Below are 18380 nucleotides of genomic sequence, written 5' to 3' on the forward strand. Positions count from 1 at the left end.
TCTGCTCCCAAAATAGGTATTCACAGGTACATTATCCCTTAATTTACATTAAATATTCAGAAAGTAGAATTTAGTTACAAACATCTGAACTTTTCCAAATGGTACCTCAAGCAAATGATGGAACATATTTCACTTCAAAATACATTTTTTGAAAGGTTAATCTCTGAAGGAAAGGCTTTTTACACATTATACTCTGAATAAGTCTGTGAGCTGTAGCAAGACAGACATAAAACACTGTAGCAAAACTGAGATGAAGGATCCATGTTTCTGATAGTATATGTTGTGTTGTGACTCAGCAGAAGTTTGCTGTGAGTTGAGTCGGGATGCAGGAATAACAATGCAGTGCTTTAATGGTGTCACGCCCTGGTTGCAGAAGTCAACGTTCATTCGTTCGTTAGTGGCTCGTGGTTCATCGGTCGTGGTTGTTTGTGAGAGAGGCACTTGGATAAGTGATTTGCTTTCTGTAACCCTGATTCGAAGAGACACTTGGATAAGTGATTTGCTTTCTTTCTGTAAACCTGGTGTTGCTGTAAGAGCTCTTTGTTTTTGCATTCTGCTGCGTAACCTTTTTGTCAGAGACTTTATTTACTGTATATACTCGAGTATAAGCCTAGTTTTTCAGCCCACTTTTTGGGCTGAAAAAAGCCACCTCGGCTTATACTCGAGTCAGTGAAAAATTTGCCCGAAATGGAGGAGAAAAGGGGCGGGGCCATGCCGCTGGGTGACACTCGTGAATGGCCAGTGCCCCTGTGAGTTTCCCGTTTCCCCTCCCTCTGTGTCAGTTTGCCGCGCAGCGCGCACCGCACCATCCCCCTCCTCACGTTCTAATGTAATGCAGGGCTGTCTTACGATTCCCCTTCCTCCCCCTCCTGCCGCTCTGCAATGATGTCCCACCTCCTCCTTGTTATGGCAAGCAGCCACATAGCGATGTCCCACCTCCTCTGGTACAGTGATCCAATGATAGGAATCACTGTGCCGTGTGTCATAGGAGGCGGGACATCGCTCCCGCGGCTGCACGGGACATCATCATCACAGCGGGACATCAGCATCATGAGGTGAGTGAAGTATTTCATTGAATACACTGCTAGTTTACTGTTTTTCTTTGAAATAAATATTCAAAAACATTATTGGTATCTATTTTTATTTTTGAAATTTACCGGTAGCTGCTGCATTTCCCACCCTAGGCCTATACTCGAGTCAATAACTTTTCCAGTTTTTTGTGGTAAAATTAGGTGCCTCGGCTTATATTCGGGTCGGCCTATACTCGAGTATATACGGGTATGTTTATTTTTGGGCTCGCAGCCAGCATGAGCCAGGACTGATAAAGTTATTTCCTTTTAAGTCTGTCTGACTGTCGTCTGTGAACGAGCAAAGAAGGGGGGTCAGAACAGTGTTGTATATATGTATATGCACAGTGGTTGTCCTAACCAAGAATTTGAAATTTCCAGCTTACAGAAAGAAGGAAAATGTCAGCCAGTTTTAATAGGCACCATTTCCTAAATGTACAGCGGGAGAGCATCACTATTTGTAGAGGTAATCTTCAATTTAGGAACATAACTGAGTCTGGAACTTCCATTATCAAGCATTGTAGTTGTTAATTGAATTGTGCTCAATTTTATGATGTATTTACAATGATTGTTAAGCAAATCTGGCTTCTTCCATTGACTTGTCGAAAATTGGCTGCAAAGGGTGACCACGAGATGCCGAGATGCTGTAATCATCACAAATGCCTGTTGATTACCAAGTCCCTGAATCACAATCACGTGACCACAGGGATGTTATGATAAATGCAAGGACTGGTTTGCAAGTCACTTTTTTCAGCACTATTGTTAACTTCAAACAATCCCTTCATGAATGAATTTAAGCTCAGGACTACCTTTAAAAATCTGCTCGTACTAAACAGCCCAAGTTCGCAAGGTTTATGCTTTTGTAGCCACAAACCTCTGATATTCATGACATCAGCAGGCAGTCAAGTACTCTAGGCCAGTGGTCTCCAACCTTGGCAACTTTAAGACCTGTGGACTTCAACTCCCAGAGTTCCTCAGTCAGCTTTCCTCAGCCAGCTTTGCTGTGGACTTCAACTCCCAGAGTTCCTCAGTCAGCTTTCCTCAGCCAGCAATGCTGGCTGAGGAACTCTGGGAGTTGAAGTCCACAAGTCTTAAAGTTGCCAAGGTTGGAGACCACTGCTCTAGGCCTAGCAGAGTACACTTCAGATGCATTTCAATAACACCACAATCAATCATACCTTGAGTGTTTTTACTGCAACTGTAAGGTTATATTTCTTCCATACTCCAACATACACTTCACCATATTGTCCTCCGCCGAGTTTGTGCTTCATGGTGATATCCGTCCTTTCCATCTCCCATTTGTCATGGATGGGGGAGACTCCATAGACTGTGGGCTTATTGCACTTGGGTGCTGGGTAGTGCAAAGTTGTTACGAGGCCATCAGCTACCGTTGAGTGGTGGTGAACTAGTTCTGCCAATGTGTTAAAGCGACTTTCAGCTGTCACATATACCTGTTAAAGAGGAAATGAAGACCTTATATAAAGTGGGCGGCATGAAAACATAAGCAAGTGAGAAAAAAATAATAATTCTTCTCTCCAAATCATTCTCCTGAAACAAAATAAGCAAAGGTTTATGAAAACAAAACAAAGCCTTATGAAATATTCCGAGTATTAAGAGGTAGTCCTTATTCTTGAGATTACTCTCACAATGCAGAAAATACAGAGGAAGCAAAGACAAAAATGAAAATCTGTGGTTAGAAGTGGGGAAAGAAAAGATTATAAAGGCCCGTGAGAATCTTTTGGTTTTTGTCAGCAGCCAACCTATCTTCTTCTTTCCTGTAAAAAAGGGGAAACAGGGCTACATATAGAAACCTAGACAAGAGTGATTTATGGGGAAGATGGTGGACTGAAGTTTGCTCTGAAAAAAGTGGAGCCAACATTTGCAGCCATGAATAGAGACCGATGAGTAGATTGGCTCCTACAATCCTCTCTGGATAAAGAGAGAGTACAATATTGAAACAAGCTGTTCTCCTTCTGAACGCTCTTCAGGAGGAAACTGCAAGATAGTGGTTTCTGAAAGAGGGATGTGCGAGTTTCATATATGTTAATCAAGAGAAGATGAAGAGATTATGTTAAGGGTAGGAAGTTGCTTTATTGGAGGACTTCTTTTTCCTTTGCCTTTTTGCACTTTTTTCTTATTTTAGTCTGCATTATTTTTATTGCATTTAAAACTTAATAATAGCAATAGCAGTTAGACTTATATACCGCTTCATAGGGCTTTCAGACCTCTCTAAGCAGTTTACAGAGTCAGCATATCGCCCCCACAGTCTGGGTCCTCATTTCACCCACCTCGGAAGGATGGAAGGCTGAGTCAACCTTGAGCCGGTGAGATTAGAACCGCTGAACTGCAGATAACAGTCAGCTGAAGTGGCCTGCAGTACTGCACCCTAACCACTGCGCCACCTGCAGTACTGCCCCCTAACCACTGCGCCTATTACACCTTTTGTAATAAAATTATTACAAAAAAAAAGAAATAAATATTTCTCCCTTAATCTTTTCTTCTTTTTTGGGAATGCATGCATACCTTCATACTTTAAATGTTATAATCTAATTCTGGAGTGGAAAGCTTCCAACCATTGGGCTTAATTCAAGTTTCACAATCCAGTCCATGGAATATTTCTGACACGCAGCCTTTCAACCGCAATTCAGGCAGTCTTTGACTTCTATCTACAATTGGGATTGAACTGTCTGCTGATAAGCCATGTGATTGTTAGAAGAAACCTATGAAAGCACTACTTTTTGCCCCCCAAGATAGCGGAGCGTTTAGACGCTGCGGCTTTGATCTCCTGGTGCCACAGTAGAATTAGGCAAAAACTAGTCTATACCCGCAGGGAATTATTAAAAATTGGATCTTCTAGTCGGGTAGATATTACCAGCGACTTCCAGCAGTCTCATAATATACCGAGTGGCATAGTAAGACTGCCAGGCTCTCCATGGATCGTTGTTGGGCCTAGGAGGCGGCGAAGAGAGCGGAAGCAGAAGCGGGGATGCGGAGCTGGTTTGCTAGTTCGGTTACGGAAGCAGCCTCACAGACCAGCATTACCAAGCATTTTTCTAACCAACTCCAGATCCTTTGCCCAAAAACTGATGGACTAGAGCTGTGGATGGCAGTGAATAAGCTCGTTTGCGACTGCTATGTAATGATCATCACAGAGACCTGGCTTCATCCACTTGTACCGGATGCGTCAGTGGAGCTAACTAACCATACCACACACCGCTTTGACAGAAACAGCAACTCCGGTAAAAGCAAAGGTGGAGGACTTTGTATTTACACACTGGTGTACTAACAGTACTAACTGGTGTACTAACAGTAGAGTTGCTTATACAAACTGTTCTCCAGATGTGGAATTCCTAACTGTCATTTGTCGGCCATTTTACCTACCTAGAGAGATTTCTGTTATAGTTATCACTGCTGTCTATATTCCACCTGATGCAAATGTTAGCGCAGCACTCTCTAAGTTACATGACGGCATCGAGAGGCAGCAGCAAACTTACCCTGAGGGCACTTTTATCGCGGCTGGAGATTTTAATCAAGCCAGTCTAAAGTCTGTTCTCCCTAAGTTTGTGCAGTATGTGCAGTGTACCACCAGAGAGTAACAATACTCTAGGCCATATGTACTCAAACTTAAGACAGGTATATAGAGCAATCCCCCATTCCCATCTGGGTACGTCTGACCACATCGCTTTGCTACTGTGCCCAAAGTATATCCTCCTTAGGAAAAGGATATGACCAGTCTTGAAAACTGTCAAAAACTGGCCGGAGGGAGCACTCTGCCAGTTGCAGGACTGCTTTGAGACTACCGAGTGGAGTATATTTGAACATTTGGAGCTGCAAGAATTCACTGACGCTGTACTCTCATACATTAAAACATGCACAGACAATATAACAGTGAATAAGCGCATCAGAGTTTACAGTAATCGTAAACCCTGGATGTCAGCAGAGGTACAATCACTTCTGAGAGCCCGAAACTCCACCTTCAAGGCAGGAAACGAAGACAAATACAATGAAGCCAGGACAAACTTGAGAAGAGGCATTAAGGCGCGTAAACAGAAATACAAACAAAAGGTAAAGAAGTATCTGGAAGATAATAACTCAAGACAGGTGTGGCAGGGGCTACAACACCTAACCAACTACAAGAGCAATATGAAAAAAAAAAAATAGCCAATGCTAATGTCTTGCTAGTAGAGGAGCTAAATAGCTTCTTCACCCGCTTTGAGGTCAAAAGATCAGTCTCTGTGGCTCTAACCCAAAGGCCCTCTGACCTCCAGCCACTCACCCTGGATGAACATCAAGTGAGAGTTGAGCTGAAGGCTGTAAATCCCAACAAAGCTGCAGGTCCAGACGGATGTTGGGGAAAGTGGTAAAAACCTGTGCTGACCAATTAACAGGGGTCCTGACAAGGATTTTTAATCTTTCCCTGCAACAGGCTAGAGTCCCATCATGCTTGAAAGCAGCCACAATTATCCCAGTTCCGAAGAAAGCAGCCATAAAAACTTGAATGATTATATACCCATTGCACTGACGTCTATAGTGATGAAGTGCTTTGAGAGACTGGTCCTACAACACCTCAGGTCCTGTCTTCCACCAAATTTTGATCAACACCACTTTGCTTATAGAAGCAACTGGTCGACAGGGGACGCCATCACCACTGCTCTACATATTGCACTGAGCCACCTTGAGACATCTGAGAATTATGTCAAAAATGCTTTTTATAGACTATAGCTTGGCCTTTAACACCATCTTACCAGGAATTCTCATTGAAAAGTTGTCTGACCTGAATTTTCCTTCCCATACTTGTGAAAGGATCAAAGTCTTCCTGACGGATCGTCCACAAACAGTAAGCATTGGGTCCGTTACATCTTCCACGCTGAAGCTCAGCACAGGCTCCCCTCAGGAGGGCTATCGCCAAGCCGCGTGAGCGCCTGTTCGCCGCCTCCCGCGGCTTGGCGCCTTCCAAATGCCAGTTAATGGCGCTTTGCACGGCTGGAGGAGGGAGTTGCGCGAGCGGCAGTTCTGCTCTCACCTGTCTCCCAATGCATGGCCCAGCTCTCATTACGGAGCCAGGGCACCGCCGCCGCCATCCCAGCCTAGCTTTTTCCGTGGCTTCCAACCTGAGTCTTTTGGCAGTGGCTGCTCTGGGCGCACTCTCTATGGTTGTACGCTCTGCAGGCAGCTGGCCCACAACTATAGTGTGCGCGCACAGAGCGACCACTGCCGAAAGACTCGGGTTGGAAGCCGCGGAAAATGTCAGGCTGGGATGGCGGCGGCAGCGGAGGTGCCCTGGCTCCGTAATGAGAGCTGGGCCATGCATCGTGAGGCTGAGAGGCGGATGAGTGAGAGCGGAACAGCCCCTCGCGCAACCGCCCTCTCCAGCCTGCAGAGCGCCATTCACTGGCATTTGCAAGGCGCCAAGCTGCGGAAGCCGGGTGGCAGCAAACAGGCGCTCACGCGGCTTGGCGATACCCCTAGGTCAGTGAATGATGCTGTGCCCAGCTGCAAAGGGGGTTTGCCGGGTGGCTGCTCATGAGCGTGGTCACTTCATGGCTGTTGTGTTGCGCTGCTGCAACAGCGCAACACAGCCATTCACCCAGGAGGCTGTGCTCTTTGGGAGCCTGCTCGCAAGAGAGCAGCCGCTCGGCAACCCCAAAACAATAACCCCTCCCCCCATAATAAAGCCCAAGCCATATTTTGTAGGTAAAAAGAAAATAAGACCCTGTCGTATTTTCGGGGAAACACGGTATTGTACCCATGAAAAAAAGTCTCTCAGAACAGATTTACCTTGCCATCTGTGGTGGTATTGATCCTGTAGTGGTAAACACGTCCCTCGTACCTGAGCGAGATTGACAGCTGTCCTGGACTGCTCTCACTTTCTCGAACAAGGAAGCTGCCATTAATGAGGCTGCTCAACAGATATTCAGCTGCACTACGTGATACTGGTCCATGATACCAGGAATGCTTCTCCAGGCTGTTTACTGGAGTGATGTAGTTACTTGGCACCCATCCTTGTCCATTCTTGGAGCGTACTTCACTCCATTCACCATTCTGATTGTAACCCAATACACGTAGCTTCTCACCTAAGGCAAAGAGAAGACTCCAAATAGATAAAATTTTAACTAAATTTTTGATTTATTTTAACGTTGACCTTGTCCTAACCATATAAGAAATAATTTCATTCACACAAACAAGAATATCATAAAATAGCAACACCTAAAACTAAGCACAGAGAGTATAACTTTGTGTCCCATGTTAACGTCCCGAGATGTCTTTCACAAACCAGATAGAACATACAATTTATGTATTACTCCACAAATGACAGTTTTATAGCTTTTCTGTTCTATAATTTTCACCATGAAAAATCACCATATTGCACATGTTTCCTTAATATTCATCATGGATAATCTTATTCAATAAGCATTGACCTGGTACGCTGGTAATACTATTTCCAATGTGTTTAATTTAGCACATTATACGAACTGCTTAGAATGACTTACTATTGCATGAAGTGAGTTGTTCATCACAGTGAGTTGTTCATCAAAACACAAATTAAAATGTCCCTGCATTAACATTATGTGTGAACTACACCATTATGTGCATCTGATATTAGGCTTATAAAAGTGTGAAACATTTAAAAAGTATAGGAATGAGAAAGCATCATAATTACGAGCAGTAGAAATTGGACAGCAGAATAGCAGATTTGGGAATATGAAAATCATATGCTTGAATTATCAAAGGAGACTGAATTCTGTAAACCAGAAGAATTTTTCAGTTTCACTACACATTAGAAGTACTGAGGATCTCAAATTTATTAGGACTCAGCCAGATGCTAGCTTGAATTATTATGATTAGATCAAACTATGTAAAAAACCAAGGTTATAAGAAATTAACTGAATGAAATGAAGACAGATTGTTGGGTGCCAAGGTATCAACAATGCAAGATACCGAAGTGAATGGTTGCAGATCTTTAGATACAAGAGAAATAAGATCATTGGGGGGGACGGGGGGGAACGGGACACAACACTAAGTGACATTTGGAATTTCTAATATGTCCATTTACAAAATGGTTGTCACAAGAGACTTGCCTGATCTCAAAATGATCACCAGACAATGGGTACGATCATCTTGAAACACCCATCTCTTATGTCACCAAATTGGCATTGCAATATTTAATAATTTTACAGCATCAAAGATTTTAGGAAAAAGCTCCATTTTTAAAAAAATAAAAAATCTTCCTCCTAGGAGTATAAAGATAACCTGGGGCTTAAATACTATCTTGATATGGTGTTTACATATCAGGAGTTAGAGACTGGAAAGTAAAAAAAGTTTTTAAAGAAGTGGGGAGGCAAGGTAACTGTGATTGATCATAGTGAAAAGGGCATCAAGACTATTTACCTGAACAAAATGGGCAAGAGGTAACCACAACTATGATATAGCTTACTGCTAAATCATAGCAGGTCTGTTATCCAATGCAATCTGAATGGAGAACTGCTGTTATGCCTCATTTCTTGAATCAAAAATTACTACAGAAAAAGCTACAGTGTGCTCTAGTAGCAAATTAAATAGTACATTGTCACAGAGAAAATAATTCAATTTCTAATAACATGTATTAATAAGCAGAGCAATTTACTAACTAGTAGATGCACTGCCAATGCAAATATGGAACAATAAGCGTATCTGATGTTATTTCTGTAAATGTCTTGTAGATTTGAGCAAAAAATTAATACAGTATAAGCCAGGTTTATTGCCTATGCATGAATCTGAAGTCATCTGAAGGCAAGTATCACATACAGACTTCAATTTCAAAGTGTCCTATAACCCTGGCACATAATTCTTTTGACTAGGACAATCAAATTCAAGGTTTTACATATGATTAGTCATTTTGACATTTTAGTAATAGTCAAATTTAGTAACCCTATTTTTGACCAGTTACAAACCACATTATATAATACTATTTTAGATTAAAAAAAACATTTTCATAGTTTAATGAAATAAATATTGAGCTTTAAAATTTTATTTTTTAAATCAAATGAAAATAATTTTTGGGCTGATTTCATCTGCCAAGAAAAAGAAAAAAATATAAAGGAATACATTTTCCTACATTTAAAAAAATTTAAGAAAGTGCAATCCTCTCCCTTCTTGATGAAAAGTTGTAAGATATATTTAGTTCATTGTATGCTCAATGATTTCCCACACGCTATAATTCGAACATTTCTGTGCCCTTCAACTTTTCCTGTAATAATTACTGCTGTAGCATTTTCAAGAAGTACCTTATTTCCGGAGTATAAGACGACCCGAGTATAAGACGCAACAAGGGTCTTATGAAGGGAAAAATTTTTGAAAAAAGGTTTTGCACTCTGCAAACCTCCCAAAAACGGGCCCATTTTTTAAAAAAGGGGGGCATGACTAGCCCTTAGGAGGCTTGCAGGGTGCTCCTGGGGGGTGCCCCCCCAAAACAAGAAAAACACCCCCCTTTTTTGCAAAAAAACAGGCGCGTTTTGTGTCAAGAAAGGGCATGGATAGACTTTAGGAAGCTTACAGAGTGCTGCTGGGGGCTGGGGGCAAAAAGGGGCTGTTTTTTGCTCATTTCTGCCCTCCCCAGCCCCCAGGAGCTCTCTGAAAGCCTTCTAAAAGCTATGCACGGCCATTTTGGTGAAGGGGGAGGAGTTTCGGGAGGCAAAAATGCTGTATTCCATGTATAAGGCGCACCCAGATTTTCAGCCTCTTTTTTGAGAGAAAAAGGTGCGTCTTATACTCTGAAAAAATACGGTACATGTTATTACTACTGTTACTATTAAAGCATGCCAAAGTTAGGTCTATCTATTGTTATACTCAGACATACTCTCATAGGCATGAACAGGAGACAATTATGTTTTACCTTTGGTGATGCTGAGTGTGTTGTCACCACTTGCTACAAAATCATAAAGTGCAACAAAAAGATTGGGGTCACTCTCAGTGGCTCCGAGAAGATTCTCCTTGGAACTCCACCTGATGGCTTCATTCAGTGTCTGTGGTTCAGCATCACAACCAAAAGGACGGTGGAGAGCCTCTGAGAAGAGAAGGGAAGGAGAAGAGAAAGGATTATTTTTTCTTTGAAATATGATAATATAGTGAATGTAGTCCTGAATGGCACATAAAAATCAAGGAAGAAGGGGAAGGAGAGGAGGAAGGAAGGAAGTAGAGAAGGAAGGGACGGAGAAAAGGAAAGAAAGAGAAAATAAGGTGGTGATACAGCAGGTGCTAGGGATGGTAAACAAAGCAATCCAAACTATACCTTATAACCTTTTAAATGGAATAACAATAGTATAAGAATGGCAAAGAAAAAGAATAACTATGTGAATGTATACCTATAATTGTATGTAAGAGAATAAATGACAGTAAGAATATAAAGCACAATAAAGGTAATAATATTTGGTTATAAATAGCTAAGTAAATAAATATAGAACTGTACATACAAATGGATAACGAATAAGGAGATTATGAATGCAAGATAGAAATGTATAGAAGGGAAAACACTAACTGCAAAGAAACCGATACGGAATTGCTGTATGATATACGATGGAACCTCTTGTTCCTATGTTGTTTTAAGTCATGTGTCTGTTTCTGTTTATGTGTTTAAAATAAAAAATTATTTTAAAAAAAATCAAGTTTAGATACAATTTCATATAATCAAAAGACTAGCAGAAATAATATCATATACAATTTAAAGGCTTCTGCTAAAAGAATTAGAACTTTTCACCTCATACATGCAGAGATTAGTAAACAGGAATGTTATTAAGCACATGGAACAATGGAATGGAAAAGAAGATCGTGGAGTTATCTCCTGATCTGCACATAATCAGCAGCATCAACCACTTACTTGGCCAGCTAGTGAAGCTCCATCAACTAACTAATGAAACCAACAATAAAAGCAAACTGAGTGACTGAGAAAATGCCATCAACATCTAACCACAATCCACTTTAAATTATGCAGCTGTGCACTCTTAAGAGACATACTCAGAGATATTTAACTGTACTAGATCAAGAGTCAATATAGTATTTAACAAGTAGTGTGTACAGGTACATCATGCTTACTAATTGCCTCATTCAGTCTGTAATGGAGTTAGCCCATTATGTTCATATGTTATGATAGATGTAAAATGGGTTGGTCACATTACGACCTGATTTTATGACCTTTTTTCCAGCAGACATTAAGCACAACAGTGGTCTGCTATAGGCACAGTTTTGCCATAAATCAGAAGTGCTTGTTTTCAACAGAACTATAATAAAACATGGTCATATGACTGTGGGAAGCTGCAAACAGTTGTAAATGAAGCCATGTTGCCGAGTATCTGAAACTCGGTCATGTAAATGCGGAGGGCCCCCAACTTGGAACTTCGAATCTGGGTCACAACTTCTACTTTACAAGTGTGTCATAACTTTGAATGGTTGTTAAGTCCAGGACTACCTGTACTGATTATATCTTATCACATGCCAGTGATGATCTCTTCTAGTGGCTTTATGGGGAGATCAGATAGCTGCTTAATGAAGGACTGAGGTCTACCAACTAAAATGTAAAAAAATCTGACTTCTTAGCGATGATCCAGAATGTAACTGAGACAGCAAGCAGAATCAGAAAGAGTATTGGTACTTACCTGATACACCTCTTCTAATAAGGTGGGGATAGCATTCATGTAGGGGTTAACACTGTCCGTTCTCTGATTGGACTGAGTCTGATTAATAATTAATTAATACCGTTTATAACCCGTCCCTGTGGGTAGCTCCACTAAACTTTTGGCGAAGAAAAAGACAAACACAGACTCAACGTGTTATCCAAAACTGGGAAAACTTTTAATGAACCAAAGGCACAATAACTACAAACTACGATGTCCTAGGGTCCCAGAAACCCCAATACAAGTGCCAACATCTAGAAAGCCTGAACGAGGACCAGTCACTTACTATGGTGGGCCGGATGCTATCCCCACATTATTAGATCTTGACATATGCTGGCCCGACATTCCTCGGAGACGAACACGGTACCTGTTCCACCTGAGTGTCAATCCAGGTCCCCAAGTGCAGGATCTTGGTCATGGGTGTAAGGTGGCTCTTTGGCACATTAATAGAGAAATCATGTGCTTGCAGTGTCTGAATCGTGATTGTAAGGACTAGACTGGTCCTGTCTCTCGAGACTGATTGTACCAAGATGTCATCGAGATAGCAATGTACCCGGATAGGTATAGTCCTCAGATGTGCGGTGAGGGCTGCTAGTATTTTAGTAAATGCACGAGGAGCCGAAGAAAGACCAAAGGGCAAGGCCCTATATTGGTAATGAAGATTGGCATAACAGAAACGCAAGTATTGATGGTGTCCCTGGAGTATAGGTACCTGCAAGTATGCCTCCGTTAGGTCAACTGAGGTTAGAAAATCCCCCCCGTCTTAAACATTCTAAAATAGTGTGTAATGAATGCATCTTAAACTTCTTGAACTTTAGATATCTATTAAGCCTTTTTAGGTCCAATATAGCCCTCCATACCCCCAAGGACTTGGAGATAACGAATAGGATGGAGTAGAAGCCCTGATGGCATTGGCCCTCCGGCACCTCTTGGATGGCCTCAATATCCAATAGCTGCTGGATAGCCGTGTGCATCAGGAGCTGCCTCTGTGGATTGCGGTAGATGGGGGAACGGATAGAAAACCGGGGAGAAGAGGAGATGAACTCCAGGGCTAAACCAGCCCTAACCCAAACATCTGAAGTTGTGGAGTCCCACTGATCTGCAAAATGGAGCAAACGTGCACCAATGGCGAACCGGCCCTGTAAGTGCTCAAGGCTTACACCGTACTGGCTCCCCCCTCCTCAAAAGGGCTGTTTGGCCTGACTGCCCCTCTGCTATCTATAGGGTTGCTGGTGTTGGCGCTGGCCAAAACTTGCCCTGTGAGTGGAATCCTGGTGGATTATATTCATAGCCCCAGAAAGAGCCCCCATACTCTTTGCTGCCTATACTGCTATCTCCTGGGATAGGGACCAGGATGGGAAAAACCCTTAACATTGGAAGGTAAAATCTTACGTTTGTCCTTCCCTTCCACCAGCAATGGTGTTAGGGCATCCCCAAACAGAGCCCCCCCTTGTAGGATTTGGCGGTCGGGCGCCATTTGTGCCTCACATCAGTCTGCCATTGTCTCAGCCAGAGGAGCCTACGAGAGGCGACTGAGGATGTCATAGTCCGAGAGGCAAATCTCGTGGCACTCAAGGTTGCATCTGAGGAGAACTGGACTGCAGCCACAATTTTGTTCAGATCCTGGTGCACCCTGGTGTCACTGGCCAGGATCTTCTCCTGGAGTTGTTGTAGCCAGGAGGCTGGATCTAGAAAAAAAGGAGGCAGCCGTTGAGGCACTAACCGTCCATGCCGCTGCCTATGTTGGAATGTCTGGTCGGCCCTCTTGTCCTCAGGCTTGAGGATCTCCTCTTGGGTACCAGGCAATGTTGTGCTAGAGTGCAGGGCTGCTATTGGAGCATCCACTGACGGTCATTGGAGTAGCTTATCCAGCCCTTCAGCCACATTGTAGTATTGTCTTCTGCTGTGGAGGGCGCTGGACTGGCTGTGGGCGCAAACCATTGTCTCTGAACCGTGTCCAGAAACAGTTGTGGAGCGGGTATAATGTCGGCCTCCCACTTGTGCTCTGTGAACCATGTGTTGGCTGACGTGGTGGGCAGTTGCACCGAGGGGGTGTCCCCTTGAGTCTCCAGGTCTGATGCGGCCTTGGCCTTGGCAAGCAGTGTTTTGAAGAGGGCCGGTGGAAATAGCCCCCTAGCTGGAGGCTTGTGAACAGTGGCGCCTTCCTCCTCAGACAGCTCCGCCTCCATGATCTCCCTTTCTTCGGAGACAGGAAATGGACTGCATGGAGATCTAGATGGGGGAGGATCCACTACCCTTATTGGGGGGGCATCTCTTGGTGGAGGATGTCGTGGAATCCCAAATATGACTGATTACGCTCCTGCAGCCCGCCACAATGCCCTGTTTGATGGCCTCTGAAATAATGTCCTGGAATTGATGCCGCTGAAGGCATGGACGAGCTGCAGGGCATGGATGGCAAGCAACAGTTCTGCTGGAAGCCTGGAGCAGCCGGTGTGAAGAAGGTCCCTGTGCTACGGTCTGGGGGCTCGGGTTGGGAGCCTCCAGTGTGTGTCCCCAATGTTGGCAAGTGTCGATGTGTAACATCGGGCTGAACGGGCCCAAGTTCGAGGTCAGGCTGGGTGCGGATCTGTGGTCTGGTCTGGGGCCTGGCTGGCTGGGCCCTATCCTGCAGGGAAGGAGAGGAGAGGCGCTGCTGTTCATTATTGATGTGTTTAACCTTAGCAGTCGCCTTTCAAGCTCTTCTTAGATTTTGATGACTTACTGTGCTTGGAGGCCTTATTATGTGCCCTGATTCCCTATCTGTCCTGAGAGTCAGGTGGCCCCACAGGAGAAAGGGGGAGGTTGTAGTTCTGCAGGCACCCCCGAGTCCACCTCCTGGCTGACCCTGATTGTGCCAGGGAAGGGCCCAGGCATGCTGCTGTCTGCCATTATAATAGCCCTGATCGCTGCTGCGTCTCAAAATGGCATCTATGCTCCTCTGACTAATGGTCGCTATTCAAATGGTGGTTCGGCGCCCCTTTATTTCACTCCCCTGAGGCTTTGACAGCCAATGGGGCCCTCATCTCTCCTGCTGCCCGCCCGCAGCGAAAGAAGACTTTTTGCACCCTTTGTCGGACTCTGCCGCTGCCGGAAGCCTCAGCAGTGGAGCGGCTTGGTGGGGGCGCCTGTGCGGCGACCGTGGTGCTCCGCTGGCCACGATCGGGGAGATAAGCTTCAGCGGACCTGGCGCAATTGATAGAAAGCCGGGGGAGATCGGGGAAATAATCCTCAGCGGACTTCTACTAGTCAAGTTTTCTCACCGGGAAGGCTGACCACGCAGCATTGGAGCCTCGCAGCTTTCGCTACACCACGGCTATTAAGGAGACAGTGGTGGGAGTAGGTGGTAGATAATTGCTAATGAGTCCCACAGAGTGCAACAAAACTCATTCCCCCACCAACAGACCTTAATAAGGCAATGCCCTAGCAATGTGTGGGTCTGTTAGGCCTAAGCAGTTGTGGCACAACGTGGCCAGAAGGGCAGCAAGAGGCAATAGTCCCTTCAGTGATATAAATATATATATCAGTCTAGTCACAGAGATTCCAACTGAAATTCCGATCCAATTTATATCAATATGAATTGCAAGCAGAACTAGTCTAGGACAACAGGACCATCCTCAGAATGGACTGAGTCGAAAGCTGGGTGGAGCTACCCACGGGGGCAGGTTATAAAGGGTATTAATTAATTATTAATCAGAATCAGTCCAATCAGAGAACGGACAGTGTTAACCCATACATGGATGCTATCCCCACCTTGAGAATGATTGTATTCTTTCATCACAGATTTACCACAAATTATCAAGGCTGACCAATAGTTTTAGTTCAACCTCCAATCAACAATTACAGGCATTGCTTATAGTAAGAAGCAAAAAGATTACAATAATGTCAAATATCTCAATGATTAATCTCTTTCTGTTATCTCTTTAAAAGATCTCTTACAAATATAATGGAAGAAAGAATCCTAAAAGGTCTTAATAATTACAATTGACCCAAATGTTCTCCTAATGTATTATTTTCAACAACGCTTACCAATTACTAATAAAAAGATGGCAAACTGTCCATCTTAATTTCTGAGACAGTAAGATCCCGTAAATCAACTGTAATAGACTTTTAATCCTTTCAAGAATCTCAAGAGAGAAACATACATTTTTTACCCAGAGGTAGAATAAGAGCCATGCAAAATATTGTTTCTCAAGCATATACCTCGCAAATCAAGAAAATTGGAAGTAGACGCCTCCTCAGAAAAGGAACAAAGTTGCTCATCACACTCTCTGTCAAAACGACTTGACTGAAGCACTATCTCCACAATCATGGCGCTTCTTACAGAAAGCCAAATCCAACCACTCTCCCAAATCCAACGTCCTCCTGCAACACAGCATGCTATGCGCACTACTGAAAAGAACAGAAGCCCACAGGGAAGGCAGGACAGTTGGTGTGGGAGGGGAAGCAATGAGCAAAGCATTCTTTTCAGCAACTGGAAACAGGAGACATGGGACATCCAACTGCTAAGGAAGCAAAGACCAAATTCTACGCTCAAACATTTCTGAAACTGATAGGATATAGCAATGAAATTAATTCAGAGTTTAGAATTAAGACTGCGGAATAGAAAATATTCCCCCCTCTCCTTAGCTGAGAGTTAACATATATTGACAAGCAATATTTTTCAGTGGGTATAAAATTAAATCATGATTTTGATGCGAACTCTTCATGAGCTCCCAATTTATACTTTTCGCAAAGGACAAATGTCCAACACCAGCTGTCAAATTTGCTTGGATTTCAACTTGATACAAGATTGTATTTGTGTTCAACAAGCCTGGTTAGGGCTAGATACAAATGTATCTGGACAACTCATACTGCAAATGGCAGAACTGTAGTATTGACCCATTATTTTAGGCTGTAATCATGAATATTCAGTGCAGGTAATCTCCATTTATGACCATAATAGTGTCTGGAATTATGGCCATAACTCATGGCAATGATTAAGAGGGTCATCATGTGCCCAATCTGATTGTACAACTTTTTTTTTTTGCAGTAGTTAAGCAAACATATCGGTCATAAAGTGAATAGCCTGGTCATTAAGCAAATGCCATAGGCATTATGTTAACCCATTGTTTACATTGGCATTTTTTTCCAGAAACCAGAAGTAATTGGATTGGATTGGATTTATTAGTTTTGTATGCCTCCCACTCCCGAAGGACTCCGGGCGGCTTACAATAAAACAGGGAAAAGGGAATAAATAAGACGATACAACAAATTTAAAATACACAACAGTCACAATTGAAGCGGGGCTGGATCAACAGCCCCCAGCCTGCCGGAACAGCCAGGACTTAGTAGCTTTACGGAAGGCCGGGAGGGTAGTGAGGGGTCCGGATCTCCACGGGGAGCTCGTTCCAGAGGGCCGGAGCAGCAACAGAGAAGGCCCTCCCCCGGGGGGTCGCCAGCCGACATTGGCTGGCAGATGGAACCCAGAGAAGGCCAAGCCTGTGCGATCGAATCGGTCTTTGCGAGGTAATTGGCAGGAGGCGGTCTCTCAGGTACCCAGGTCCGATGCCATGCAGGGCTTTATAAGTAACGACTAGCACTAAGTTTCCAGAAAAAAACCCATAGTAAATTATGGTGATACGACCACAGGACATGGCAAATGGCTGTAAATGAGGGATAATTGCCAAGCACACAAAACACAATTGCATGATCCTGGAGGGAGGATGCCCAAACTTCAAATCTGGGTCAGAGATATCATTTGGGGAAGTCTGCCATAATTTCAAATGGTCACTAAACAACCGGCTGTAAGTTGAGCACTACCTGTAATTGCACTATCACTATCTATATTTTCAGTGTCTATGTTTTTAGGGGAGATTGTTGGGAGGGAGCTTGGCACTCAGACAGCCCTATGTGAAGTAGACTAACTTTTTTCAGTCAAGCCAAGGTACAGTACTGAGAGGGCATTGGTCACAGGAGCAGATGACCTCTGGAGGGCACAAGATGGCAACCATCCTGGACCTCCTGAATTTCTCAGTGGCTTTCAATACCACTGAACACGGTATCTGGTAATGTCACTTTTTTCACTGTAACTTTGAACAGTCATTAAATGAACTGTTGTAAGTTGAGGACTATGTTATTTTCAAAACAGCCACATTTCTAAATGTACTTTTCCGGTGAAGGCAGCGCATTAGAAATTACATCATTTTGAAGGCATTGAGGAATCTTGTAAAGAAATATCCCTGAAAGGATTACCCACTTGGTCACAAGTTGTCTAGTTCCTGACATAGGGCCTAACTATCTCAGGGTCTGTCTATGTTCCTTAGGGTCTGCCCATCCTGTTTTGATCTGATCACTGGCATGTTCCAAGTATAGTCGATAAAACAATGTCATTTAACTAAGGAAATATGCCCTATTTATTTATTTATTTATTTGACTTATATACCGCTTCATAGGGCTTTCAGCCCCTCTCTAAGCGGTTTACAGAGTCAACATATCGCCCCCACAGTCTGGGTCCTCATTTCACCCACCTCGGAAGGATGGAAGGCTGAGTCAACCTTGAGCCGGTGAGATTTGAACCGCTGAACTGCAGATCACAGTCAGCTAAAGTGGCCTGCAGTACTGCACCCTAACCATAGCGCCACCTCGGCTCACCTTCTTTCTCTGTTCCTGCCCTCCGGAACAGTATTCC

General features: G+C 43.6%; 1 protein-coding gene across 1 annotated transcript in view; it reads right to left on the reverse strand.

Moving 5' to 3' along the window:
• Window positions 1-2239: 2239 nt before the first annotated feature.
• LOC116514955 (tyrosine-protein kinase ABL2-like) overlaps window positions 2240-18380 on the reverse strand; it is a 40456-nt gene continuing 24315 nt past the window's right edge. The window contains exons 2-4 of the mRNA XM_032226802.1: window positions 9940-10110; window positions 6846-7141; window positions 2240-2518 (exon numbers count right to left, since the gene is read on the reverse strand). Of these exons, the coding sequence (XP_032082693.1) occupies window positions 2240-2518; window positions 6846-7141; window positions 9940-10110 (746 nt within the window). The remainder of the gene's footprint in view (window positions 2519-6845; window positions 7142-9939; window positions 10111-18380) is intronic.

Source organism: Thamnophis elegans, chromosome 11 (genome assembly GCF_009769535.1).
Source record: "Thamnophis elegans isolate rThaEle1 chromosome 11, rThaEle1.pri, whole genome shotgun sequence".
Classification (NCBI taxonomy): Eukaryota; Metazoa; Chordata; class Lepidosauria; order Squamata; family Colubridae; genus Thamnophis; species Thamnophis elegans.